At 43.5% G+C, this 27,779-nt stretch overlaps 4 protein-coding genes across 4 annotated transcripts; all 4 read right to left on the bottom strand.

The window, feature by feature from the left end:
- Positions 1-449: 449 nt before the first annotated feature.
- LOC134445222 (retinal cone rhodopsin-sensitive cGMP 3',5'-cyclic phosphodiesterase subunit gamma-like) lies at positions 450-27,404 on the bottom strand. The gene is made up of 4 exons (XM_063194332.1): positions 27,343-27,404; positions 1,844-1,957; positions 845-885; positions 450-526 (listed from the first exon to the last, which is right to left on the bottom strand). The coding sequence occupies exons 2-4, from the start codon at positions 1,942-1,944 to the stop codon at positions 450-452; spliced, it is 219 nt and encodes a 72-aa protein (XP_063050402.1). The 5' UTR covers positions 1,945-1,957; positions 27,343-27,404.
- LOC134444127 (retinal cone rhodopsin-sensitive cGMP 3',5'-cyclic phosphodiesterase subunit gamma-like) lies at positions 7,445-8,239 on the bottom strand. The gene is made up of 3 exons (XM_063193803.1): positions 8,139-8,239; positions 8,000-8,040; positions 7,445-7,521 (listed from the first exon to the last, which is right to left on the bottom strand). The coding sequence occupies exons 1-3, from the start codon at positions 8,237-8,239 to the stop codon at positions 7,445-7,447; spliced, it is 219 nt and encodes a 72-aa protein (XP_063049873.1).
- LOC134443014 (retinal cone rhodopsin-sensitive cGMP 3',5'-cyclic phosphodiesterase subunit gamma-like) lies at positions 16,235-18,194 on the bottom strand. Its single transcript, XM_063193184.1, has 4 exons — positions 18,083-18,194; positions 17,360-17,473; positions 17,221-17,261; positions 16,235-16,918 (listed from the first exon to the last, which is right to left on the bottom strand). Exons 2-4 carry the CDS (start codon positions 17,458-17,460, stop codon positions 16,842-16,844), a joined length of 219 nt encoding a protein of 72 aa, XP_063049254.1. The 5' UTR covers positions 17,461-17,473; positions 18,083-18,194; the 3' UTR covers positions 16,235-16,841.
- LOC134445116 (retinal cone rhodopsin-sensitive cGMP 3',5'-cyclic phosphodiesterase subunit gamma-like) lies at positions 24,564-27,405 on the bottom strand. The gene is made up of 4 exons (XM_063194236.1): positions 27,343-27,405; positions 25,797-25,910; positions 25,124-25,164; positions 24,564-24,992 (listed from the first exon to the last, which is right to left on the bottom strand). Exons 2-4 carry the CDS (start codon positions 25,895-25,897, stop codon positions 24,916-24,918), a joined length of 219 nt encoding a protein of 72 aa, XP_063050306.1. The 5' UTR covers positions 25,898-25,910; positions 27,343-27,405; the 3' UTR covers positions 24,564-24,915.
- Positions 27,406-27,779: the final 374 nt, after the last annotated feature.

Here is a 27,779-nt window from a genome sequence, read left to right as displayed (position 1 = left end):
GGGGAGAAGATTGGACAAGGCAAACATATTGGGGAAAACTCAGCACCTTTTGTCAAACCCTTTTGAGATTCAATTGCACCGGGAACTAGTGTCCAAGTCCATCCGATGTAGTGCATTGAAGATTGACTAGTGCTAATGGTCTTTCTTGAAAAGCAGGCAGGAAGGATCGACGCTTCGGCCACGTTTGCCATCAGTTCAGAAATCAGTCAATTAGACAGAAACGTTGAGGAGGACTTCTGTCTTCCATGGTTTCTTGGTTGGTGGTTCCAGCTCAGTCTGTGTAGATAGCCGCATTCTGTGTGACTGTCGACAGCTCAGCCTCGATGGGGTTAGCGGTTAGCAGGGAAGTTCCACTCTAGGTGAGGTAGGCCAAGAGGATGTGTGTGCATTGTGTGTGGATGGGAGAGTGGAGGTCGGAGAGCCGGGGGCGGTCAGAAGGGGGCGGGTCACTACACAATTCCGTATTTCGCCAGGTCGCTCAGCTCCATGTCTCCAAAGGCCTCCCACGGGCAGACCACCGTGAAGTCTGAGAGAGAGAGAGAGAGAGAGAGAGAGAGAGAGAGAGAGAGAGAGAGAGAGAGAGAGAGAGAGAGAGAGAGAGAGGGAGGGAGAGGGGGAGAGAGAGAGAGAGAGAGAGAGAGAGAGAGAGAGAGAGAGAGAGAGAGAGAGAGATTTAGTTTAACATGTAATGGTAAAAACAAGATATGTGTGTTTTTCCCTCCTTAGACTGTAAGAGTGTATCTGTAGCCATCCTTACAGACTAGATGATACTAAATATCAAGTGAGTAATATCAAACATCAGGTGATTAATTGATAAACATCAAGTGCTTAGATTCTTTCTCACCTGTTCCAAGTCCCTCCATTCCTGGGATGTCGTCGCCAAATCTGTGGATCATCACATAGCATTTAGATTAGATTGCTAACCAGATGTTTTTTATCAAATGTCATTGCAGAAAGCAATTAGAACAATACATATGACTTCACAGGGCCCCTGGGTCAGACGGCAAGAAAGGCCACCTTCCATGTTTTCCAAATTTCAAGATTAGGACAGATGTTATACTGTAGACCCTATATTGCTGGATATTCAGGGATTTGTACCCAAAGATTGTTAAAATTGTTATTTTAGCGCACTATAAATACCCAGTGGTCAATTGGATGAGGCCCTCACACAGTTGTCCCTCGTGTCTTAATCTGCTTAGTGGCAACTTAAGGTTAAGAGGCAACAACGACGCACAGACATCATCATGCCCCCTGGCCTGGCCTGATCTCAAACGGCTCTTATATAAGACTTCACACATGTCATGGGCATGATTGGGCAGATTTCTGTTGAGGGGACTGACCCCTGTTAAGTCAACACATTCCAAGTGAAAGGTTCGCATTGCAGTTTGACAAAGCGTGACTCGGCCGACGCTTTTTGCTTTTCGATTGGGCATGACACAGCTCAATCAAAGAGCAAAAAGTGGTGGCTGACTCGCGCTGCGTCCAGGTGTAGGCCTATAAGAAAACTGCCAGAAGAAAAGGGGCATGGGAATGGAAATATATAGAGCCCCAGGTTCTGGGCCCCCTGGACTCTGGGCCCCTGGGGCTGGGCCTGGTAGGCCCGGGCAGTAATCTGCCCTTTCTCCGACAACTTACAGAACTAAACCAGAGAGACTGGATAAGTAATACTCCTAGAATCTCTGACTAAACATCTTGGTAGAGAGTACTGTAGTTGCGAATCTCTTTATCGCACTGCTTCTGGCCAGGCTTGGGGGCCTTGTATCTATTTCAGACATACAGTATCTATCTCTGTATTCATCGTTGACATGGTTTTATAAGTGAAGTGTGTGTCCTCCTAACTCACCCCTTCTGTCCAGGCTTGGGGGCCTTGCTCTTGAAGACGCGGGCCGCCCTCTGCTTGAACTTGGGGGGTCCCCTGGAGCCGGCGGCTGCTGGTGCGTCCATTGCTTTTGGGTTTCTGGGGGAATAAGCCAGACAGAGGAGCTCAGTCACTCACAGTCACAACAGACATTTCTTTTTTTAACATCCAATGCTGAGCCAGCAATGCACTATGTGAAATAATTAGTCATTGGTACTGGTAGATCATTCATTTATAATCTACTGACTTCTATCTTGGCACATCGTAACCAGCTGCTGAGTTGCACTATATGCATTTACGAAGCTGAAGATATTCAAAACATACTGACAACAAAGACAATTTGGAAGAAGCGATTCAAGCCTTACTGATGATGCAGTTTATTGTAATGCACCATGTTTGGAAAGTATTTCCAGAGTTACTCTTTATGTCTATATCTATGTTATGTTACCTAGCATTCTTTTTTCCACTAGCCTACTTATCTGATAAACATACCAAGTTAAGCACTAACATTTACTAAAATGTTACTCCTTTTCTATGACATGATCTAGTGATCTCTCTCTCTCTCTCTCTCTCTCTCTCTCTCTAAAATATAAATTTAAGTTAACGCCAAAAGTCTTACCTGGATTCTGCTGCGAAGATAGAAGAGGCGGGAAGTCTTGCTCCTGACAAAAGCAAGTGCAGAGATGCAAAACAAAGGTGAGCTGAAGAACTCCTCGCTTTCTTTTTGCAGTCTCTCGATAGCCGTCTGTTTCCTGCCACCTCACCCGTCTCTTTTATACCTGCACTGTCTAATCCTCTGGTCGGCGTCATCGCTATTTCTTTCTCACGGGGTCGCCCTTCTTGTTGTCTTCCCATGATCCTTCACTTCGCCTCTTCATCAGAAACAGAACATAGGGGCAGGGTTGCCAGATGAGGCTGATGATTTCCAGCCCAAAAAATGCTCAAAACCCGCCTGGAAGCACTAAATCCCGCCAAATTCTATTGATTTGTATGGACAAAAATGAGCAGAAAAACCCGCCCAAGTATCATTTTTACCGGTAGACGGCCATCCTAAGCGGCCCAATTGGACGGGAAACTGCCCAATCTGGCAACACTGCATAGGGGTCAGGAGCGGTGTATTTTGAGAGTAAGCTTGAGGACAAGCATAAGCTGTTTTGTGTTGCATTGCATGAGCAACATGTATGGTGGTGCCAGACAGCTATATCAGACATGTACAGTATGGGCGTATGACGTGTTTGAAGGCACTCATGTCCATGATCAGTTAAGGATACTTGGCAAGTGACTTGTTTATTACGTAAATGCAGTTTGTCTTTTGTATACCGTTCCTGCTTACTGTATGTACTGGAGCTTTATAACAGGGGAGGGGAACCGATTTCATTTGAGGGCCACTTCAAATTTTGTTATGTCCTCCAACCCTTATGAAAATCAACCATGGTAAACCATAGTGGTGTGCATTGGCACTGCCCTTACGATTCGATTCAATTACGATTCGGGAGGTAACAATTCGATTCGATTCAATGGCAATACAAGCAGTCAGATACTAAACAACACTTTATTTGCTGTATTTGTGAATCATTCCTGCAGTTTTCGATGCGTTGAAGTACTTCAATTTCATTTCATTCATTTGCTCTGGAGTTCAGAGCAAGTTCATTTGCCTATTATATTTCATTTGAATACATTTGTCCTTCGGTGCCAGACGTATGCTTTGACTCCACGCCCCCTTCAAACTTCAGTCAGTGGCAGTGCATGGTGAGCTCTCTCACTTAACTGAGGTGTGCTTGTAAATACACACAGTTTAATTATCTTGTTAACCGTTATCACCGACGCACACTGGTGAATATTAACCTTGTTAATTATATTAATCTTAATTATTATTAATAACTAACATTCATGGGCTCTCTTCAGAGGTGCTGCATTTGAGGAGGTATGTACCACTAACGATCCATGCCATACTCTGCTAGTTGGCCTCCGTTACACCCTCCCCCGTAAACCTCACTACCATCACGGGTCAACGGCATCACTGTGACGGTGGTGTTCCCTCACAGTTCAGACAGAGGACCAGTCTCCATCTACAAAACATTATATTAAACTGACAGGTTATTACTAACCAACTCTGTAATCGCAAATGATAATATAACAAAAAAGGTAGCAGCCATTCGTGGCCAAGCAGTAGGCCTACTCTTGCCTAAGTCGCCACTGCAACAGAAGGAACTGCAGCGCCCCCTTTGGGTAAAATCTCGCCAATGTTGGTGTGCATTTTTTGAAGGGGAGGGTGATCACGTGAACCAAATTTAGTTTCAATCCCTTAAAGCAGTGTTTCCCAACCTTTTTTGTCTTGCGTGTACCCCTTACGCCTCTTAGTTGTGCCATGAGTACCCCCTTTTTCATGTTCTATATTGCTTTCTCTGTCCTGATGTGACTGCTCCATACATTTGTTATAATAATAACATTTTTCCAAGTACCCCCTGCAGTGTGCTCGCGTACCCCTAGTGGTACACGTACCCCTGGATGGGAAACACTGCGTTAAAGGGCTGCCGAGATATGAGCTCAATTCCTGTTATGCGACTTTTCAGATGCGTTTGACTAGATGTAATAAATTCCTCTAGGGTGTCTTTGCAGGGTAATCCAGAGATCATCTGTACCAAATCTGACAACATTTGTAAGAAAATAAGCATTTTTAATTGAATTTTACAAAAAATCTAAATGGCGGACTTTCTCTTCCGATTGACATGACGTCATATAGTGTTTTGGATTCGGCTTGGCCCAAGGATTCTAGTGATAGTAATTATGTTTACAATCGAGCATATGGTTAAAAAGCTACAGGCAAAAATGTAGCTACAATTCTGACCTGTTGATGGCGCTAGAGATTTTGAGCTTGTGATCTGGATTTTTTTGTAGGAAGTCATGGGAAGTGTGTGTGCAAAAAATCCAAGCAGAATCTGACAAACGGTTGCTGAGGTATGACCTCTATTCCTGTTTTGTCCCTTTTATGACAATTTTGATTGGCTGTCACGGCCAAACGACAAAAGATATATTCCTTGAGACCCCATATGAAACCGATTTTCAGACAAATTGGTCAAATATTGTGGGGCAAGTAGCATTTGTTTTGAATTTCACAAAATTCAAAATGACGGGAAAACTATCCTGGTGGAAACCAAGCGGTTCAAAAGTTACAAGCATCAATGTACCTGCAACTTTGACCTGCTGGTAGCGCTAGAGCAGTGATTCTCAAAGTGTGGTCCGGGGACCACTAGTGGTCCGTGACACAGCTCAGGTGGTCCGTACGGGGATTTCTAATTTTCCAAGACAAGCTAGCAGTAGGCTTTATTTGTAACATTATCACAAGGATAAGCATAGCTGAAGTCTTATTTTCATCACAATAACCACATAATACATGTGAGTAAAAAATAAGTGATCTGCATTGAAATTAGCAGTGTCAAATTAACACCCGTCAACTGTCAATTTGGTTGACAGGTGGTCCCTGAACATTTTTGGGGGGACAAAGTGGTCCTCGGTCTGAAAAAGTTTGAGAATCACTGCGCTAGAGGGTTGGGAGGGACCTATAAATTGCTGTGGGTAATGCTGCCTGAGACTGTCCCGCTGCCAATTCTCATCATTTTCCTGCGTACGCTTGTATGGGCTGCCATAGACGAGAAAAACATGTTGAATAATAATAAGAAGAAAACCTACTAACACTTAAGGGGCCTTCGCCAGCTTCAGACCTTCAGAAGATGCAGTTGATGTTTTGGGTCGAATTGTGAATATGCTATAGGCTATTTAGGCCTAAAGACCAAAGTGTGCAAAATAGCCTATTCTTTAACTCATTTTGACCGAGAGACGCATCTTTTAGTTTGGGGATATCACTCCTATGCATTAACATGAGAGTGAAATCTTATCTAAAACAGTCCACATAAATAGACCACGATAAGGATACTAAGAAATAGAGAAGCGAATATCTGTCCTGCCTGGAAAGCTATCAGCATGTTTCGCACCATAACGGACACTGCTGCTCGCGGTTTTGCATATTCTATGTCCGGCCCCTTTACTGGAAGGAATTAGAAAAAATGGCCCTCAGTGACTTTCAATTGAATCCCCCTGGCATATGGAATATCTAGTGCTAGTGCAGCTCGGCTGAGCGTCTGGATCACGTGACCCACACCAGTGACGCGCGTTGTCCTTTCATGTCAATATGTGTGAACATTCTATGCTATACATACAGTACATTCTGAATATTTGTAAACTTTTGAGTGCGTGCGCAGCCAGGGATTCCAAAATGCTAGGCGGCTAGGTGTTTGTCATTGGAAGTCCCATTGGAGCCAGTGTATGACAAGAACCTGTTGTCTTGTCGGCTGACGGTTTTATCCACTTGCTTGCACACTGTACAGTCGGTGACACCGTTTAGATGAGAATACTATTATCTCGCTGGTAATGCTTTGGCATCCTCCCTAAATAACGCTATATTGTGTTGCAAAGTGTTAGCCATTGCTGAGAAGGCTGGGTTTCGCGAACGGAGGCAGCCTCTGATTGTTTGGAAGCTCCCATCACTCAAACGTTGTCCTCACGTGTGATTGGTGTGATACAATATAACTTATTTTTACAAAGCATAGGAATCGATTCTGATGTACTCTCATTAAGATATGTTATCCCAGAATGGAGTTGGTAGGAGTACAGAAACCACATAAACCGCTACAACATCCAGCCGACCAGAAAACAGGTTCTAACCAACCACAACACTGGTCCAATGGAACATCCAATGTTAACCACCTAGCCACTTAGCATTTTGGGATTCCTGGCTGTGTGCGTATTCTGGAAGAATCAAAACAAACCAACCCATGTATGGGGACCAACACATTTTGATAATAATCAACACCTGGAAAAAGTTTGGACCTTTCAATAATGTGCACAGTAAGGGCTGACTGCTTAATCGTTTCACACAAAATCGACACAACTCCACTTTTTATGGGAAAATAGTCTGACTTTATTTCAAACACTCTGCATTCATCTCATCACACCAGCCGTCTACTATGATACTCCTTTGGAACACCCAGTATTGAGCAGGTGGCATTCAAACTCAACATGCATCAGGGATTCAAAAAAAAATGTATTTACACTATGAACAGGTAGAGGGAGAAGATTGGACAAGGCAAACATATTGGGGGGAAAATTAGCAGCTTTTGTCAAACCCTTTTGATAACCAATTGCACCAGGAACTAGTGTCCATCCGATGTAGTGCATTGAAGATTGACTAGTGCTGAAAAGGGTGCAGGCAGGAAGGGGGTCCTGGTCCGCAAGATCGACACGTCAGCCAAGCGTCAGCTAAGTGAAGTGTAATAACTTGCCATCAATTCAAAAATCAATCAATTAGACAGAAACGTTGAGGAGGACTTCTGTCTTCCACGGATTCTTGGTTGGTGGTTCCAGCTCTGTCTGTGTAGATAGCCGCATTCTGTGTGACTGTCGACAGCTCAGCCTCGATGGGGTTAGCGGTTAGCAGGGAAGTTCCACTCTAGGTGAGGTAGGCCAAGAGGATGTGTGTGCATTGTGTGTGGATGGGAGAGTGGAGGTCGGAGAGCCGGGGGCGGGTCACTACACAATTCCGTATTTAGCCAGGTCGCTCAGCTCCATGTCTCCAAAGGCCTCCCATGGGCAGACCACCGTGAAGTCTGAGAGAGAGAGAGAGAGAGAGAGAGAGAGAGAGAGAGAGAGAGAGATTTAAGTTTAACATGTAATAGTAAAAACAAGATAGCTGCGTGTTTTTCCCTCCTGAGACTGTAAGAGTGTATCTGTAGCCATCCTTACAGACTAGATCAGGGGTCACCAACCTTTCTAGGTCTGAGGGCTACCAAGGGCTACCCGAGGGCTACTTTTGTTCAAAATCCTCTACTGATATATTGGCATCATTCTCAAATCACACTGTTATTGAATGATAATTTGTTTATAGGTTGTAAAGAATAATAATCTCATATTTAAATCAAGAAAAGCATTAACTGTGACTAAAATCTGGTAGTCGTCACTGTTTATTAACATCCTTAGTGGGCACCTCAGAAGCTCCTGGAGGGCTACCTGGCGCCCGCGGGCACAACGTTGGTGATACCTGGACTAGATGATAAATATCAAATGTTCTGATTCTACGTATCTCACCTGTTCCAAGTCCCTCCATTCCGGGGATGTCGTCGCCAAATCTGTGGATCATTACACAGCATTTAGATTAGATTGCCAACCAGATGGTTTTATCAAAAGTCATTGCAGAAAGCAGTTGTAACAAATCTCTTTTTCTCACCCCTTCTGTCCAGGCTTGGGGGCCTTGCTCTTGAAGACGCGGGCCGCCCTCTGCTTGAACTTGGGGGGTCCCCTGGAGCCGGCGGCTGCTGGTGCATCCATTGCTTTTGGTTTTCTGGGAATAAGCCAGACAGAGGAGCTCAGTCACTCAGTGTCACAACAGACATTTCTTTTTTCAACCCAGTTTAGCCCAAGACCTTTTTGAGAAAAGATAGTCTCTGCCTCTTAAAACTGAAATATTTCAGCCTCCGAAGCACATGACAAACATGAAATAAGTTGCATTTAAAAGCTAGGACCCTCATTTTGCATTAGAACATACCCACATTGTTAATAAAAAAAAACTCAAATCTCAAGAGCCTGAATGCAGCATATATTTCGCTCCAGGCTAAAATGGGTTAACATCCTAGGCTGATCCAGCAATGCACTGTGTGAAATAAGTAGTCATTGGTAGATATAATGCATTTCTAATGGACTTCTCTCTTGGCTAAAAGCCTAACCAGCTGCAGAGTTGCTCTATGCTAGCCTGGTAAACCACCGCCAGCCGCTGGGACGCCAACATTTTTCAGCTGCGAGTGGGTCTGGCCTCGGATCTGAGAACGTTTTGAACACTGTGCCCTGAGTCTGGCAAACCCAATCACAACGCAGAGATTTCTTTTGAATCAAAGCGGGCAGGGTTTTGAGGGAGTGATGACGAATCTCTCCGTTGGGAAAGCACATCAACGGCAAAGATCGCCGATTGGTCAGAGCGCCGGCACGGTTTGAAAAAACAACAGGTTGTTCTCATCAACAATCTTCGGAGGTATCGTTCATCGGGGTCAGACTAAATTACTCTAGTCTCACATTTAGACTGGTTTATCAGTCTAGCTCTATGCACTTACGAAGCTGGGCACTTGCCAGAAGATATTCAAAACATACTGACAACAAAGACTACTTGGAAGAAGCGATTTAAGCCTTACTGATGATGCAACTTATTGGAACGTACCAGGTTTGGAAAGCATTTCCAGAGTTACTCTAGGTCTCTTTCTCTCTCTCTCTCTCTCTCTAAAGTATAAATGCAAGTTAACTCCAAAAGTCTTACCTGGATTCTCTGGCGAAGATAGAAGAGGCGGGAAGTCTTGCTCCTGACAGAAGCAAGTGCAGAGATGCAAAACAAAGGTGAGCTGAAGAACTCCTCGCTTTCTTTTTGCAGTCTCTCGATAGCCGTCTGTTTCCTGCCACCTCGCCCGTCTCTTATATACCTGTACTTGCTAATCCCCTGGCCGGCGACATCGCTATTTCTTTCTCACGGGGTCGCCCTTCTTGTTGTCTTCCCATGATCCTCCACTCCAGCTCTGCATCAGAAACAGAACAGAGGGGTCAGGAGCTGTGTATTTTAAGAGTAAGCTTGAGGACAAGCAGAGCTGTACATTAGGCAAACCTAGGTAATTGCCTAGGGCCCCGACCAAATCTGTCCTCCATAGGTGCCCAAACTGTCACACCAGTCGCGATAAACACATCAATAAAAGTATGCTAGAAGATATATAAGACAAAATGCTAAAATAGCACCCTCACTCCTTCCATGCCAATTGGTGACGTGTTTAAAGAATGACTTTTGAGGGCCCCATGTTAATATTTCGCCTAGGGCCCCAAAATGGCTGGATCCGCCCCTGAGGACAAGCATAAGCTGTTTTGTTTTGCATGTATGAGCAACATGCACACTGTAACGTGGTTGTGCGGGTTGCCAGAGGAGGCTGATGATTTCCAGCCCAAGCAATGCAAAACCCGGAGAAAGAGAGATAGGAGAGCGCTGCCTTGGGTCTCAATCAAATGTATTGCAGGTGCTCTTCAAGGGAAAAGGGCATCACAACTTCAAAGGAGTAAAGAAGGGTCCTGAGGCAACACTGATATTTTACTTTTTATTTTTTCCACATGAAACGCTCAAAACCCGCCTGGAAGCACTAAATTCCGCCCAATTATTGGCCATAGAAATCAATAGAATTGGGTGGGATTTAGTGCTTCCAGGCGGGTTTTTCTGCTAAGTGCCATTTTTACCCGCAGGCAGCCATCCTAAGCAGCGCAATTGGGCCCAATCTGGCAACACTGCAGACAGCTATATCAGACATGTGTGGGCGTATGACGTGTCTGAAGGCACTCATGTCTATGGTCTATTAAGGATACTTGGCAAGTGACTTGTTTATTATGTAAATGCAGTTTGTCTTTTATATACCGTTCCTGCTTACTGTATATGTGCTGTAGCTTTACAGGGGTGGGGAACCGATTTCATTTGAGGGCCACTTCAAATTTTGTTATGTCCTATTATGAAAATCAACCATGGTAAACCATGGTGGTGTGCATTGGCACTGCCCTTACGATTCGATTCAATTACGATTCGGGAGGTAGAGATTCGATTTGAATTGATTCAGTCCGATTCTAAGATGCATTGCAATGCATTACATTTCTACTTAAAGCAAGGCAAATTTTTCCATCAGTCCTATGGCAATACAAGCAGTCAGATACTAAACAATATTTTATTGGCAATGCAAGGCAAGGCAATTTTATTTGTAAAGCGTATTTCATACATAAATGCAATTCAATGTGCTGTACAGTAAAGTAAGATCAAAATGATGGAAAATAAAATAACTTCCTGTTGTCCTGTTGGCTGTTTTTGTGAATCAGTCCTGCAGTTTTCAATGCTTTGAAGTTAATTTAAAGTTCATTTGCTCTGGAAATACCTATGGAAGTAACTGAAATTTGAAAAAATATGCCTCCTCGATTATGGCATTTTCCGCATCGATTATTGAATTGTCCAGCCCTGAGTACACACACACCCATACACACATGTCATGACGAGTCTGGCCTGGGGATAAGCATAAGCGTGTGTGCGATTCCTGAGCAATGTGTGGGATTTATAAACATGTACTTGAACGTAGAAATGTGTCCTAATCTATGAACACCTCAGACCATGCGTACGAGGGGAAGAAACATGAAATTGCGAATAATATTGGCCACACCGTATACAGTTTGCTTTGAATTGTAATGGAGTATGACAGTGTTAACGTCCATGTGTGTCTCCTCTCAGTGTTGCCAGATTGGGCTGTTTCCCGCCCAATTGGGCTGCTTAGGATGGCTGTGTGCGGGTGAAAATGGCATTTAGCAGAAAAACCTGTCCAATTTTTGCCATAGGAATAAATAGAATTGGGCGGGATTTTGAGCATTTTTTGGGCTGGAAATCATCAGCCTCATCTGGCAACCCTGCTCCTACTTTCACTTATTTTGAAACACTGTCCTCCTGTCGAAAGCACCTCCACTTCTGCTGTGAAAATGTTTCTCTCTGCACTTCCCGCCAGTGCTTCATGTGACAGGTAGATCTGCATTTTCCAAACAGTGATTATTGAATTGTGTTTCACGTGCACTAAAATGGTACAGTGGTGGGACACAACTCCTTTAGCTCTTAATAATGACTAAAGCCTATGGAAATTATCAACATGGTGCGAATAGACAATGTGAGTGTGGGGGACACCTTTTATCTTCCAATTCTTATGTTGTGTTTTATTATGTCCTATTATTTGCTTTTAATATTTCAGACCCTCAGTTTAGATGCCATATACAGTAATACAGTGATTCCCAAACTTTTTTCCTCGCGCACCCCCTTGTAACAGGCCACGCACACCCAAGGGTGCATGCACCACAGTTTGGGAAACCCTGCTGTAACACATGGCTTTACTGCAGCTTGTTCCTTAATCCACGAAATACATCCCCTTGCTTGAATTTTATCCAGTGTTGCCAAAAGAAAATCAGCCAAGTCGCTATGGGCTCGCTGAAAAGTCGCTAGATGACGTCATGACGTTACGTATGACGTCACAGCGTCACACACAGCGCGCTGATCTACAGAAAACGTGCCCACATGCCTTCGTTCACAGTAGAAATGGGCGGTGCTAGCTACTTTTTGGAGATCAGAGCTAATCTACGGCCCTGCTTAACCATGGAAAGCTCTTCTGACGGCGGCGCAGAGTCAGAATTATGTGGAAAAACAATGAATTTGTCACTGAAAATGCGCGTTTTAAAAAGTCGCCAGATGCACCAAAAAGTCGCTAAAGGCGCTAGATGAGGTTTTTTGTCGCCAGGGCCGTCAAAAAGTCGCTAATTTGGCAACACTGATTTTGTCTCTATACTTCCCTTGCTTTATACCACAAATAACCTCAGGCTGTTCTTTTATTATATTTCATTTGGATACATTCGTCCTTCGGTGCGAGAAGTATGCTCTGACTCCACGCCCCCTTCAAACTTCAGTCAGTGGCAGTGCATGGTGAGCTCTCTCACTTAACTGAGGTGTGTTTGTAAATACACACAGTTTAATTATCTTGTTATCCGTTATCACCGACGCACACTGGTGAATATTAACCTTGTTAATTATATTAATCTTAATTATTATTAACCCTATTCAGACTGGGCTTTTTTGGCATTCCTGGGCCTGGGGGGGGGCTCTTTTGACCCCACCGTCATAACTCATGAATGGAATACAGTATGACTACGAAACTTGGGGGAGATGATCTACATATGGACATCTATGAATGACATCATTTTTGTGTAATTATCTGGTATTATGACGTCATTATGACATCATTATCATATTATGCCCAAAATCTCGCCATAATGGATTTTCCAACAAATTTAGGTAATGCACTTAAATTTTAATGATTTTATGCTTCAAACCACTTAAATGCTCACAAAGTTGTCTGATGCTAATGGAAATAACAAAAAAATATGAAAATATATGGCGTCATAGATATGGTTAAGTGATTTTTGGTCAGGCATACCTGTCAGAAAACCGTTGCCATGGCAACGGCAAAAATGATAAACCTAATCTTTCGGTACCTGACTGTAGCCAACTAAATGTTAGGAAAAGTCACAAAGTTTCGTAGTCATAGCTTAAGTCGTTCAGGAATTATACAACATCAAAGTTGCTGCGGGCACTCTCTCTCTCCCTCCCCCCCCCCCCCCAGTCTGGATAGGGTTAATAACTAACATTCATGGGCTCTCTTCAGAGGTGCTGCATTTGAGGAGGTATGTACCACTATCGATCCATGCCATACTCTGCTAGTTGGCCTCCGTTACACTCTCCCCCCTAAACCTCACTACCATCCCGGGTCAACGGCATCACTGTGACGGAGGTGTTCCCGCACAGCTCAGACAGATGACCAGTCTCCATCTACAGAGTAACATTATATTAAACTGACAGGGCATTACTAACCAACTCTGCAATCGCAAATGATTATATAAAAAAAGATGCAAGCAGCCATTCTCTATTCGGGGCCAAGCAGTAATCTTGCCTAAGTCGCCTCTGCAACAGAAGGAACTGCAGCGCCCCCTTTGGGTAAAATCTCGCCAAAGTTGGTGTGCATTTTTTGGAGGGGAGGGTGATAACGTGAACCAAGTTTAGTTTCAATCCGTTAAAGGGCTGCCTAGATATGAGCTTAATTCCTGTTATGCGACTTTTCAGATGCGTTTGACAAGATGTAATAAATTCCTCTAGGGTGTCTTTGCAGAGATCATCTGTACCAAATCTGACAACATTTGTAAGAAAATAAGCATTTTTAATTGAATTTTACAAAAATTCTAAATGGCGGACTTTCTCTTCCGATTGACATGACGTCATATAGTGTTTTGGATTCGGCTTGGCCCAAGGATTCTAGTGATAGTAATTATGTTTACAATCGAGCATATGGTTAAAAAGCTACAGGCAAAAATGTAGCTACAATTCTGACCTATTGATGGCGCTAGAGAGTTTGAGATCTGGATTTTTTTGTAGGAAGTCATGGGAAGTGTGTGTGCAAAAAATCCAAGCAGAATCTGACAAACGGTTGCTGAGGTATGACCTCTATTCCTGTTTTGTCACTTTTATGACAATTTTGATTGGCTGTCACGGCCAAACGACAAAAGATATATTCCTTGAGACCCCATATGAAGCTCATATTTGTTTTGAATTTCACAAACTTCAAAATGGCGGGAAAACTATCCTGCCGGAAAACTAGCGGTTCAAAAGTTACAAGCATCAATGTACCTGCAACTTTGACCTGCTGGTAGCACTAGAGGGTTGGGGACCTATAAATTGCTGTGGGTAATGCTGAGACTGTCCTGAATATGTGTGCCGCTGCCGATTCTCATCATTTTACGCTTCTATGGGCATAGACGAGAAAAAGACGTTGAATAATAATAAGAAGAAAACCTACTAGTAGGTAACACTTAAGGGGCCTTCGTCAGCTTCACACCTTCAGAAGATGCAGTTGATGTTTTGGGTCGAATTGTGAATATGCTATAGGCTATTTAGGCCTAAAGACCAAAGTGTGCAAATTATTATTCTTATTCTTATTCTTTTAGTTTGGGGATATCACTCCTATGCATTCACATGAGAGTGAAATCTTATCTAAAACAGTCCACATAAATAGACCATGATAAGGATACTAAGAAATAGAGAAGCGAATATCTGTCCTGTCTGGAAAGCTATCAGCTTGTTTCGCACCATAATGGACACTGTGCTGCTAGCGGTTTTGCAGATTCTATGTCCGGCCCCTTTACTGGAAGGAATTTGAAAAAATGGCCCTCAGTGACTTTCAATTGAATACCCCTGGCATGTGAACTAGCTAGTGCTAGTGCAGCTCGGCTGAGCGTCTGGATCACGTGATCCACACCAGTGACGCGCGTTGTCCATTCACATGAATAGAGTTCTTCAGCGTTGACGTCAACTTGTATGCGGCGTTTGGACTTCCGGTTCTATGGCGATTTTTTTACATTGCAACACGCCATAGAGATTCAGGTTTGGCAAAAATATAAGTTGCACGCCAACAACGAACATTAGCGTGTCCCCGCATCCCTTTCTCATTAGTGGAACGGATCGTATCATCATGTTGGTGTATTCTCATGTTAAATCATGACGATTATAATTCAATATTGCTAACCCCTTTCTGATCATTAAAACTTCCGAACTACATACTTTCCTTTGGTTGCCATGGGTACAACCCTCCGCACGTACATGATGTTAGATACAGGCGCCGCTTCTGTAGTCGCCAAAAGTTTCCGGGTTTAGCATATGGACGCAACATCGTATTTATGTCGAAGTTTGACACAAAATGATCAACCATGTCATACCTACAGCCTATTTTTAACACCCTCGACAGTTTGCGGGGGTTCGCTAAGCGCGTGCTTGCACTCTGAGCTTATTTGAAACTGGCCCCTATTCATTCCCAATGGAGGCCGGAAGCCGATACGAACCAGGAAGTCCTTAAATGCTAACATTAAAGACTACAATCTACTACATGCTTCCGCGTTACTGAAGAACTCTATATGTGTGAACATTCTATGCTATACATACATTCTGAATATTTGTAAACTTTTGAGTGCGTGCGCAGCCAGGGATTCCAAAATGCTAGGCGGCTAGGTGTTTATCATTGGAAGTCCCATTGGAGCCAGTGTATGACAAGAAGCTGTTGTCTTGTCAGCTGACGGTTTGCACGCTGTACAGTCGGTGACACCGTTTAGAAGAAAATACTGTAATACTAAAATCTCGCTGGTAATGCTTTGGCATGCTCCCTAAATAACGTTATATTGTGTTGCATAGTGTTAGCCATTGCTGACAAGGCGGGGTTTCACGAACGGAGGCAGCCTCTGATTGTTTGGAAGCTGCCATCACTCAAAGGTCGTCCTCACGTTGTGTGATTGGTGTGATACAATATAACTTCATTTACAAAGCATAGGAATCGATTCTGATGTACTCTCATTAAGATATGTGATCCCAGAATGGAGTTGGTAGGAGTAAAGAAACCACAGAAACCGCTACAACATCCAGCAGACTAGAAAACAGGTTCTAACCAACCACAACACTGGTCCAATGGAACTTCCAATGTTAACCACCTAGCCACTTAGCATTTTGGGATTCCTGGCTGTGTCCTGGAAGAATCAAAACAGACCAACCCATGTATGGGAATCAGCACATTTTGATAATAATCAACAGCTGGGAAAAGTTACCCATTGGACCTTCCAATGATGTGCAGTAACGGCTGACTGCTTAATCGTTTCACACAAAATCGACACAACTCCAGTTATTATGGGAAAATAGTCTGACTTTATTTCAAACACTCTGCATTCGTCACACCAGCCGTCTACTATGATACTCCTTTGGAACACCCAGTATTGAGCAGGTAACATTCAAACTCAACATGCATCAGGGATTCAAAAAAAATGTATTTACACTATGAACAGGTAGAGGGAGAAGATTGGACAAGGCAAACATATTGGGGGGAAAATTAGCAGCTTTTGTCAAACCCTTTTGATAACCAATTGCACCAGGAACTAGTGTCCATCCGATGCAGTGCATTGAAGATTGACTAGTGCTAATGGTCATTCTGAAAAGGGTGCAGGCAGGAAGGGGGTCCTGGTCCGCAAGATCGACGCATCGGTCACGTTTGCCATCAATTCAAAAATCAGTCAATTAGACAGAAACGTTAAGGAGGACTTCTGTCTTCCACGGTTTCTTGGTTGGTGGTTCCAGCTCTGTCTGTGTAGATAGCCGCATTCTGTGTGACTGTCGACAGCTCAGCCTCGATGGGGTTAGCGGTTAGCAGGAAAGTTCCACTCTAGGTGAGGTAGGCCAAGAGGATGTGTGTGCATCGTGTGTGGATGGGAGAGTGGAGGTCGGAGAGCCGGGGGCGGTCAGAAAGGGGGCGGGTCACTACACAATTCCGTATTTAGCCAGGTCGCTCAGCTCCATGTCTCCAAAGGCCTCCCATGGGCAGACAACCGTGAAGTCTGAGAGAGAGAGAGAGAGAGAGATTTAGTTTAAGATGTAATGGTAAAAACAAAATACCTGCATGCTTTGTCCTCCTGAGACTGTAAGAGTCACAGTTGGACAGACATCACTGGAAAGGAGAGGCTGGAGCACAGTGCAGCTTAGTTTTCAAGACTTTATTCTGTGCACACAGCAAACTAAGCTGCCTCTCCTTTCCATCTGTAGCCATCCTTAGAGCTCAGATGATACTAAATATCAAGTGAGTAATATCAAACATCAGGTGATTAATTGATAAACATCAAGCGCTTTGATTCTTTCTCACCTGTTCCAAGTCCCTCCATTCCTGGGATGTCGTCGCCAAATCTGTGGATCATCACATAGCATTAAGATTAGATTGCCAACCAGATGGTTTTATCAAAAGTCATTGCAGAAAGCAATTGTTAAAAATCTCTTTTCCTCACCCCTTCTGTCCAGGCTTGGGGGCCTTGCTCTTGAAGACGCGGGCCGCCCTCTGCTTGAACTTGGGGGGTCCCCTGGAGCCGGCAGCTGCTGGTGCGTCCATTGCTTTTGGTTTTCTGAGCGAATAAGCCAGACAGAGGAGCTCAGTCACTCAGAGGCACAACAGACATTTCTTTTTTAACCAAGTTTAGCCCAAGACCTTTTTGGGAAAAGATAGTCTCTGCCTCTTAAAACTGAAATATCTCAGCCTCCGAAGCACATTAAAAACATTAAATAGGTTGCATTTAAAAGCTGGGACACTCATTTTGCATTAGAACATACCCACATTGTTCATTAAAAAAACCTCAAATCTCAAGAGCCTGAATGCAGCGTATATGTCGCTCCAGGCTAAAATGGGTTAACATCCTAGGCTGAGCCAGCAATGCATTGTGTGAAATAAGTAGTCATTGGTACATATAATGCATTTCTAATGGACTTCTCTCTTGGCTAAAAGCCTAACCAGCTGCAGAGTTGCTCTATGCACTTACAAAGCTGGGCACTTGCCAGAAGATATTCAAAACATACTGACAACAAAGACTACTTGGAAGAAACGATTTAAGCCTTACTGATGATGCAACTTATTGGAACGTACCAGGTTTGGAAAGCATTTCCAGAGTTACTCTAGGTCTCTTTCTCTCTCTCTCTCTCTCTAAAGTATAAATGCAAGTTAATGCCAAAAATCTTACCTGGATTCTTCGGCGAAGATAGAAGAGGCGGGAAGTCTTGCTCCTGACAGAAGCAAGTGCAGAGATGCAAAACAAAGGTGAGCTGAAGAACTCCTCGCTTTCTTTTTGCAGTCTCTCGATAGCCGTCTGTTTCCTGCCACCTCGCCCGTCTCTTTTATACCTGCACTTGCTAATCCTCTGGCCGGCGTCATCGCTATTTCTTTCTCACGGGGTCGCCCTTCTTGTTGTCTTCCCATGATCCTTCACTCCGGCTCTTCATCAGAAACAGAACACAGGGAGTGGGAGTAAAAAAACGGGCCAGGCATTTCCAGCTCAGGACAGTTCAGGAGAGTAGAGTACAGTAGAGTAGTAGAGTAGAGTAGAGTATAGTAGTAGAGTAGAGTAGAGTAGAGTAGTAGAGTACAGTAGAGTACAGTATAGTAGTAGAGTATAGTAGTAGAGTAGAGTAGAGTAGAGTAGAGTAGAGTAGAGTAGAGTAGAGTAGAGCACAGTATAGTAGTAGAGTAGAGTAGGGTAGAGTCAGTACAGTAGTAGAGTAGAGTAGAGTAGTAGAGTAGAGTAGAGTAGAGGAGTAGAGTACAGTAGAGTAGAGTATAGTAGTAGAGTAGAGTAGAGTAGAGTAGAGTAGAGTAGAGTAGAGTAGAGTAGAGCACAGTATAGTAGTAGAGTAGAGTAGGGTAGAGTAGAGTAGTGTAGAGTAGAGTAGAGTAGAGTAGAGTAGAGTAGAGTAGAGTAGAGTAGAGTAGAGCACAGTATAGTAGTAGAGTAGTGTAGAGTAGTGTAGAGTAGAGTAGAGTAGAGTAGAGTAGAGTAGTTCACCAGGCATTGACAGACAATGAAAGCCTGTGACAACACTTTTAAGTCATCTAATAAGAGCTATGTTAACCGCAACACCCAAAATTCTTTATTTACATGTCTGTTTCAGACAGGCCTGCTGTAGCGGCACGAGGACTGATAGCTTTGAGGATAGGGACTCAGGCCAAAATCCTCAACAGTCCACCGGGCAAATGCCCTGTATGCCATATGGCCAATCCTGCCATGCATTGGCGTCAGGGGCAGTGTATTTTAAGGGACGAGAGTAAGAGTAAGCTTGACGACAAGCATAAGCTGTTTTGTGTCGCATACATCAGAAACATGCTTACTGTAAGGTGGTGATGCCAGACAGGTATCAGACAGGTGTGGGCCTATGACGTGTTTAAAGGCAATCATGTCCATGGTCTGTTAAGGATACTTGGCAAGTGACTTCTTTATTATGTAAATGCAGTTTGTCTTTTATACTTGCTTATGTTACTTTATAACGATGTAATCAATCTCCATTATGTTCATGAGTTCACATTATGTTTCTTTGTGACTTAGGACTTCAGTAGGCCTACATTTGAATGTAGATTCGCTTTTGTAAACTGTAACAAAACTGGGTTTGATTCCTAAACTGTGGCGTGCAGCACAAAGGCCATTCAATCAGTTTTTAACTTAACGTGCTGATTCTGGAATTGGGTACAATGCCGGATTCAATGTCCCTTCCTTTGTTTCTTCCTATCAGATGAAAAATCATATATATTTCATAGACTTATAGGAATTTAGGTCTCCTGGCATAATTCAAATATCACCCAGTCCTGGCTTTTATGGGGCACTGATTTTAACTGATAAAAATATTGCCAATTTACAAACAGCGGGCGGGCCTACATCTAGGCAACATATTCACTCATTTGTCATTCAGATCAAGATGAAGTATCTCTTTGAATGTTCAATGATGGTAAGTTTATTTATCACATTTGAATGAAGTGCTTCGACTGTATTGATGACTTAACAGGGGTCAATCCCCTCGACAGAAATCTGCCCAATCATGCCCATGACATGTGTGAAGTCAAGTCAAGTGAGCTTTTATTGTCAGTTTCTTCATATGCACAGGTCATACAAGGAAATTGAAATGATGTTTTCTCTATATACCATGAAAGGACATACACAGGACTGACATTTACAGACTGACATCAAAGTACAAGACAGGGCAAGTAACAGTGATGGTTCAATACCAGTAAAATGAAGTGATAAATAATACTGAGCATGACTTGACATATGTGAAGTCTTACATAACAGCCAGTTGAGATCAGGCCAGGCCAGTGTGCACGATGATGTCTGTGCGTCGTTGTTGTTGCCTCTTAACCTTAAGTTGCCACTAAGCAGATTAAGATTCGAGGGACAACTGTGTGAGGGCCTCATCCAATTGACCACTTGGTATTTACCTGCAAGCCACTGTGACATTTAGCTTGATGATTCTGACTTCATGGAAAAAGACAATCTCTTAGAGATGACACAATCGCTAATTGCTTGCTATACCAATACACATTTTTAGCAAGCAACTCTCACACGCCATATATCAGTCAGTTGGTTTGAAAGCGAAAGTGAAAGCCGATTGGGTAACTCCAACTCCCATTGTCATTGTGACACAGCACTCCACAGCACACAAGTGAACACTGCACACTGAACACAACGAAATTGCATTTATACCTCACCCGTGCAAGGGGGCAGCCCTCAGTGGCGCCCCATGGGGAGCAGTGCGGTGGGACGGTACCATGCTCAGGGTACCTCAGTCATGGAGGAGGATGGGGGAGAGCACTGGTTGATTACTCCCCCCACCAACCTGGCGGGTCGGGAGTCGAACCGGCAACCTCTGGGATGCAAGTCTGACGCCCTAACAGCTCACCCATGACTGCCTCCACTGTTTGTGGAGGATGTGAATGTTTACCTCGTTTCAACTTTGCAATAATGAAATATTGTTTCAGTGGGCCAATTTGCAACAGGCTGAATGTCACTTCTGAAAGTCACCTCGTCACCCTCCCTGGTCTGTAATGACACTGTGCAAGCTTTCAGAAGTGGGTTGCCGGTTGTTTTTAGCTTGAATAAGACATTTAAAGGCAATTCTTCATCCAACCTGGTATACTGTATGGGCTAATCATACTGTAAGCTTCCCAAAACTTTACATCAGAGACCAGATGAGAAACACTCAACACTTACATTACAAATGAATGTGTTATGCGGCGTCGAGTGTTTATTGGAACAGAATACGGTAGATACAAATGACGATGCAAAAAATATATATATACTTATCAGTATATGATAGTGTTGCTTTAATTGATCATCATTACAGAGCTTTGCATAGTTCTATAGGCTAGCGTTTGTATGGCCTGATAGCAGCGAGAGCAGAGCCTGGCCTAGTGATCCAATCCAATCTCAAGATGAAACCTCACATCATTATGAGATTTGTGAAATGCTATTTAAAGCGATGGTTCGGAGTAGAATCACCCTAATGCCATTTGAACCGTGACACCCATCCACCTTTACACCCGAAGTGTTTTCTGCCGCAGGCTTACATCAACAGAGTTGCCGTGTTATTCGATGTTTATTCCGGTTAGCTTGACTCAAGCGCATATGGATACTGGGCACCGTCTCCAAACTTTCCCCACAAAAATAACATGTCATGACACCAAACTTCTGCAGTAGCACAAATATGGTCTGTACTCACGAAACGAAGCATTTGGAAGTTTGGAAATAGTCCAGGAGTTTATTATTATCAACACAAGCCGAATAACTTCTCTGCTGCTAAAGCTGCGCCAACGTTACTTCCGTCATCTAAGACAAGCATGTAAGAGTCCTCAACGAAGCTCATAATATGCACAATGAAAAGTGAATTCAGCATCAGTATTGATAACGAAAATCATTGTCTAATTGATAGTAGGTAAGATTTGAAATATCTTTTAAGTATTTCCTTGAAAATATAAGCCTTAATCACAATTCAGTGAAAACTTTTTTAACACTCTCGTCTGGAAGTTTGTTGAAGACTTTTACGGGCTTGTCTCATATGACGGAAGTAACGTTGGCACAGCTTTAGCAGCAGAGAAGCTATTCAGCTTGTGTTGATAATACTAAACTCCTGGACTATTTCCAAACTTCCAAATGCTTCGTTTCGTGAGTACAGACCATATTTGTGCTACTGCAGAAGTTTGGTGTAATGACATGTTATTTTTGTGGGGAAAGTTTGGAGACGGTGCCCAGTATCCATATGCGCTTGAGTCAAGCTAACCGGAATAAACATCGAATAACACGGCAACTCTGTTGATGTAAGTCTGCGGCAGAAAACACTTCGGGTGTAAAGGTGGATGGGTGTCACGGTTCAAATGGCATTAGGGTGATTCTACTCCGAACCATCGCTTTAAGGTAATCCACGTGGTCGTGCTGTGGGAAATCTACTGGACAGATGGCTTATGCTGTTGTCTGAATGTGAAAGCGAAGTGAAAGCGAAAGAAAGCCCACATGGGAAACTTCAACTCAAACTCCCATTGTCATTGTGACACAGCACTCCACAGCACACAAGTGTTCACTGCACACAACGGAATTGTATTTATGCCTCACCCAGGGGGCAGCTCCCAATGGCGCCCCAAGGGAGCAGTGCGGCGGGACAGTACCATGCTCAGGGTACCTCAGTCATGGGGTGCATCCCAATATGTGACCTTGCCTCCTCCACTTGCCTCCTCCACTTGCTTCTCGTCATGATGACATCACTGACAACAGCATTATATTTCAATATCTTGTAAAAGCTCAATTGTAAAGTCTTTTTATCATTTGCAATTGGGATGGTGAATGAAAAACGGTCCCTCAAAAGTTGTTGTGGCGAGGCTGACAGCTGGGAAACTTTATCGTTTTCTCCACGGAGGAGGGGCCAGGAGGCGGGACGAGGAGACAAGCACAAGTGGAGGAGGCAAGGACACATATTGGGATGCACCCATGGAGGAGGATGGGAGAGAGCACTGCTTAATTACTTCCCCCACCACCAGCCTAGCGGGTCAGGAGTTGAACCGGCAACCTTTGGGCTACAAGTCTGACACCCTAACTGCTTACCCATGAATACAAGTGGCTTGAGTGAGTCTCTTGTGTTTCTTTTGAGTTTGCTGCAGAGTCAGCTGGCCATTATAGCCCTTGAGTCAGGGCGGTCATCGCTATCATCTGGGGGCAGGAAGACTAGCAATGTTTTTTGGAAAGGTATATCCCCCACCTACCAGAAAAGCCTGGTAGCAGTCATGGGGTGGTAGCGAAATCATATTTTTTTGGCTCTTGAAGTTACTACCCTCATTTTGGGGATATTGCCTAACCATTTTGTAGAGACCTTCTAAGGAATTTGGAAATCAACAGTTAGGTGCAGTGCCGGGGTCATCCCTATGTTCCCCGGGTCCTATGTTCCCCGGGTCCTATGGTCCCCGCTGCTTCCAAGTGGACTGCTGCCGCATGGCGGGCATGGGTTATTTTTAAGGTTAGGTTTAGTGTTAGGCTGCCACTGTGCGCAAACTTGACATGAAATACGCACGGCAACCGTTCATGCAAGAAATATGCACGCGCAAGCATCCTGGGCCTTATCCCCTTGTCAGATACAATGCGGAGAACATAGGACCCTTTTTTAGGAAAAGACCGGAACATAGATACGCTCTCATAGTGCCTTAACCATGTACACCATTCAACAGGCCTAGGCCAGTGTAAGACAGGTGCTCAGGGGGTCTAAGTCAAGCAAGAGTGTGGCCTGTTTACTTCTTGTTACCAGCGGGCAGAAATGGCCATAATGACCATTTTGAGGTTCTTCATAGCAACCCTGTGAACCCGAGTTAACAGTCACGTTCAGGAGAATGTTCTTAAAGAGCAGAATGTTCTTTTGAAGTCCTATGAATGGCTCTTTTCAAACATCATGTGGATGTTGCACTAGAGCAGGCGTCACCAATGTGGTGCCGCGGGGGCCAGGTAGCCCTCCAGGCGCTTCTGAGGTGCCCACCAAGGATGTTAATAAATAGTGATGACTACAACACTTTAGTCACAGTTAATGTTTTTCTTATCTCAATATGATAAAATATCTTTATAACCTATAGGCAAATTATCATTCAATCATAGTGTGACTTGAGAATAATGTCAAGACATCATTTGAATAAACAAGTATCCCTCAGGTAGCCCTCAGTAGCCCTTGGTAGCTCTCGGAGCCATAAAGGTTGGGAACCCTGCACTAGAGAATGTTATGGCAGCAGACCAAATTGTTGTAAATATCCTATAGATGTAGTGTTGGGGATGTCCTCTGTTTGCAGGGTTCCACCACCGTAGATCTTCTATTTAGATGATAATCCTGTGCAGATCAACTGTAATGCCTTGCATTTGCACTTTCTCAATTGTAATTACTTTTGTTAATGTTTTCAAGGAATCACCGGATAGGCTGAAATCAATGTTTTGGTCTGAGCTTGGCCAGTTTCTTATTTGCTGTTTTATGTGACTATACACTGGATAGAGCAGGGTAAAAGACAGCAACTGGAGTTCTTCATAGGGTTTTAAAATATTTGCGAAAGTAAAAAAGAAATGAAGAAAGCTTGACAGCATGTTGGGAAAATACTGCATTTATTTGGGTATTCTAGAGGAATTCCACAAATGCTGAGATTGTATCCGGATGTCAAAAAAATAAAACTCTGTATATAAATAAAACATCTGAATTTTCATGGCTGGGAAGGGTAGAGACAAGAGGCAGGGGTAAGAGAAACGAGGGGGATGGGGTGGGGATCCACTATTCCCGTGATAGTGCAAAACATTTTGAGGTAACCCTCAAGGTAGTGCAAACAGTCCAGTTATGATGCTTTAGCTGGTATTGTAGCTGGTTTATCTTCTCCTCGTCACCTATGATTCCACATCGGGTGTTTTCCAAAGGGATGTTGTCATGGCGCCAGCAGGGTGAACACTCCAAGGGGAGGGGTCAGATCAGGTCGGGCAGGGCAGCAGGTGAAGAAAGGAAGGGAGGGCAGGCTGGGGGCGGGTCACTACACAATTCCGTATTTAGCCAGGTCGCTCAGCTCCATGTCTCCAAAGGCCTCCCATGGGCAGACCACCGTGAAGTCTACAAGACGGGGAGAGAAGAGGAAAGAAGAGACAGTGTAAGGATTGACTCTACCAGCGTAATATATTGACATGTGTTTGACAGTTCTGGAACATGTTTGTTTAACATGGGAACATGGGTTTAACACGTACCTGTTCCAAGTCCCTCCATCCCGGGGATATCATCACCGAATCTGATGGAGGAAACAAAATAAATTTGTGACTTACACAGAATACTCAAAAACACCCTGGGCTGTAACAAACAGTGTGTGTGTGTGTGTGTGTGTGTGTGTGTGTGTGTGTGTGTGTGTGTGTGTGTGTGTGTGTGTGTGTGTGTGTGTGTGTGTATTCTACTGTACAAAAAAACCTAACCCTTCTTTGCATCTGCACTTGTTGTTCTGTATATTTCCTGTGCACTTTGTATCTGCTAGTGATGTTGGCTATGATTATGTCCTCATTTGTAAGTCGCTTTGGTTAAAAAGCGTCTGCCAAATGCAATGTAATGTAATGCAATGTAATGTAATTTAATGCTATGTAATGTTTATCATTTATGCAAATTGTTGACCCTACAGAATAAGGCCTCCCTGGATACATGTTTTCCATTTATTCAGAGGTATCTATTTCAGAGGTACGTATCTAACTCTCGATCTCTGTATCTATCTTTGACATGGTTTTAGAAGTGTGTGTGTCCTAACTCACCCCTTCTGTCCAGGCTTGGGGGCCTTGTATCTATTTCAGAGGTACGTATCTAACTTAGACATACAGTATCTATCTCTGTATCTATCTTTGACATGGTTTTAGAAGTGTGTGTGTCCTCCTAACTCACCCCTTCTGTCCAGGCTTGGGGGCCTTGCTCTTGAAGACGCGGGCCGCCCTCTGCTTGAACTTGGGGGGTCCCCTGGAGCCGGCGGCTGCTGGTGCGTCCATTGCTTTTGGTTTTCTGAGCGAATGAAAGCGAGAAAAAAAACAAAACAATAGTCACAACATGTTCAAATAATTTTCACACAAAAGGAAAGATCGTCAAAATTCTGGGCAGTGTACTAAGTAAAAGAAATACATCTGGAACAGAACAGAAATAGAATATAACAAAAAGACAAAAGTGAATGCTTCACTGGGTCCTTTATCCAATTAGTAAAAAAGGGTGCTCATCAAAAAGAACTTGGGCATCCAAACTTCCATGAAAAGATAAAAAATACTATTTGAGGCACTCTTTATTAAATACTGGCTACATGCCTACGCGTAGAAATAGAATAAGATCAGAAGTAGAATTGGTTCTTAGGCGACGACCCATGACACCAGCCAATGAAGTTATGCAACCGCTTGAGTAGGCCCAGTTTGACTCCCTAATCCGTAATCCCTGACCTCTCCTTCTTTTTAGATTGTTCACTTGGCTCACCCGAACCAATCGAGAAGCGTTAATCCCGACAGATTAAGATCAATTAAGTAACCGGTCCTTACGCAATCCTGTCACACAAACAGTTTTAACGATGACCTAGAACAGCCACCAAAATTAACACTTCACAAATCTCATGTATTCTCATCCATTACATAACATGACAGCTGTGTCTTTGTGAACAGTATTGTCACAATTTCCTTGCCTGAAACTGTCAGGCCTGCCCCTTTAATCCGTGCAATTTTTCCTTCCATTGCCATTGTTTGCAGTTGACTCAATGGACCAAACACTTGCAGCCTAAGCTAACAGACATTATAAAACCAAAGATGTGAGAGCTCTCTGTTGTAAAATGTTTGCTCTAAACCCACAATGATGATGATACATTCTGATTTCAGTGTAACTCCCTCTGATGTCAACTACCTCTGTCTCATTTAAGTAAATATTTGAGGTTTGTTTTGTTTACATCTATACTATACATGAAACCTTGTATCCAGAGATCAACTATAGAGCACAGTAGCCTGCCGCTGTTCTCACTTGTTTCTCTGTAGCCACAGTGTTCAATAATGGCAAGTGCATAGGCTACTGAGCACATGTTCTGGTACTGTATGCAGCCTAATGTGAGCCAAGCTTCTATGTTGATAACTCTCTGCAATAGCACATCCCTTCATCCTCCAAATAAAACTATTGTTTTTTTCTCTGACTCCCCCTGAGTCTTAAACGGCACCTGTCTACAACATTATTTTGTCAACATTATCGCTATCTCTGTTGATAACTCTCTGCAGTTCATCCTCAAAGGGAACCCTTCTCTGAGTACTTTTCACAGCACCTGTTAACATCATTATTTAGGCTACATGCATTACCACTATCGCACTATCAAATTGCTATCACATGATGTCCCCATAGCAAATTCAAGTTCCCATTGAAGTCAATTACGTCTACATGCTATTGTCTTTGAAGTCTAAATTGCCATTTTGCTTACCTTGCGGAGGTGCAAGCGCAGAGATGCAAAACAAAGTTGAGTTGAGGAACTCCTTGCTTTCTTCCTGCAGTCTCTCGATGTTCTGCTGTCTGTCGGTCCTCGTATTTTATACCCCTCTCTCCGCTAATCCCTGCCTTGAACTCACAGAAGCTTCTAGTTAGTACATCCACAGCACGTATCTTGTACCTACCACAGGCCCACGCAACTCCATGTGAAGACGTGGATCAAAGGATCAGATGATTACCTAACAGTGTAATTCAGGACTCACCTGGATGGAACAAGCTATAGTCGTTGGCTGTTGACTTGAGACAGTGATGGGAAACATGTGCATCACACTTTCGTTTCGCCCCAATTTAGCGTGACACCGTAAGCCTCTTTGATCTGTTTACATTGCCAGTATTTAGGTTATCAGTTCTGGGAAAAAATACTTTCTCATG

This window comes from Engraulis encrasicolus, chromosome 1 (assembly GCF_034702125.1).
Source record: "Engraulis encrasicolus isolate BLACKSEA-1 chromosome 1, IST_EnEncr_1.0, whole genome shotgun sequence".
NCBI classification, from domain to species: Eukaryota; Metazoa; Chordata; class Actinopteri; order Clupeiformes; family Engraulidae; genus Engraulis; species Engraulis encrasicolus.
The sequence above is the reverse complement of the archived record's forward strand: the minus strand, read 5'-3'. Positions and strand labels throughout refer to the sequence as shown.

What these genes read in the sequence shown, in the direction of transcription:
- LOC134445222 (XM_063194332.1), bottom strand. Translation starts at nt 1,944, where the DNA reads ATGGACGCACCAGCAGCCGCCGGCTCCAGGGGACCCCCCAAGTTCAAG. An exon ending in CCCAAGCCTGGACAGAAGGG is followed by an intron (nt 886 to 1,843) that starts GTGAGTTAGGAG and finishes GATGATCCACAG; the next exon opens with ATTTGGCGACGACATCCCAG. An exon ending in AATGGAGGGACTTGGAACAG is followed by an intron (nt 527 to 844) that starts GTGAGAAAGAAT and finishes TCTCTCTCTCAG; the next exon opens with ACTTCACGGTGGTCTGCCCG.
- LOC134444127 (XM_063193803.1), bottom strand. Translation starts at nt 8,239, where the DNA reads ATGGATGCACCAGCAGCCGCCGGCTCCAGGGGACCCCCCAAGTTCAAG. An exon ending in CCCAAGCCTGGACAGAAGGG is followed by an intron (nt 8,041 to 8,138) that starts GTGAGAAAAAGA and finishes AATGATCCACAG; the next exon opens with ATTTGGCGACGACATCCCCG. An exon ending in AATGGAGGGACTTGGAACAG is followed by an intron (nt 7,522 to 7,999) that starts GTGAGATACGTA and finishes TCTCTCTCTCAG; the next exon opens with ACTTCACGGTGGTCTGCCCA.
- LOC134443014 (XM_063193184.1), bottom strand. Translation starts at nt 17,460, where the DNA reads ATGGACGCACCAGCAGCTGCCGGCTCCAGGGGACCCCCCAAGTTCAAG. An exon ending in CCCAAGCCTGGACAGAAGGG is followed by an intron (nt 17,262 to 17,359) that starts GTGAGGAAAAGA and finishes GATGATCCACAG; the next exon opens with ATTTGGCGACGACATCCCAG. An exon ending in AATGGAGGGACTTGGAACAG is followed by an intron (nt 16,919 to 17,220) that starts GTGAGAAAGAAT and finishes TCTCTCTCTCAG; the next exon opens with ACTTCACGGTTGTCTGCCCA.
- LOC134445116 (XM_063194236.1), bottom strand. Translation starts at nt 25,897, where the DNA reads ATGGACGCACCAGCAGCCGCCGGCTCCAGGGGACCCCCCAAGTTCAAG. An exon ending in CCCAAGCCTGGACAGAAGGG is followed by an intron (nt 25,165 to 25,796) that starts GTGAGTTAGGAG and finishes TTCCTCCATCAG; the next exon opens with ATTCGGTGATGATATCCCCG. An exon ending in GATGGAGGGACTTGGAACAG is followed by an intron (nt 24,993 to 25,123) that starts GTACGTGTTAAA and finishes CCCGTCTTGTAG; the next exon opens with ACTTCACGGTGGTCTGCCCA.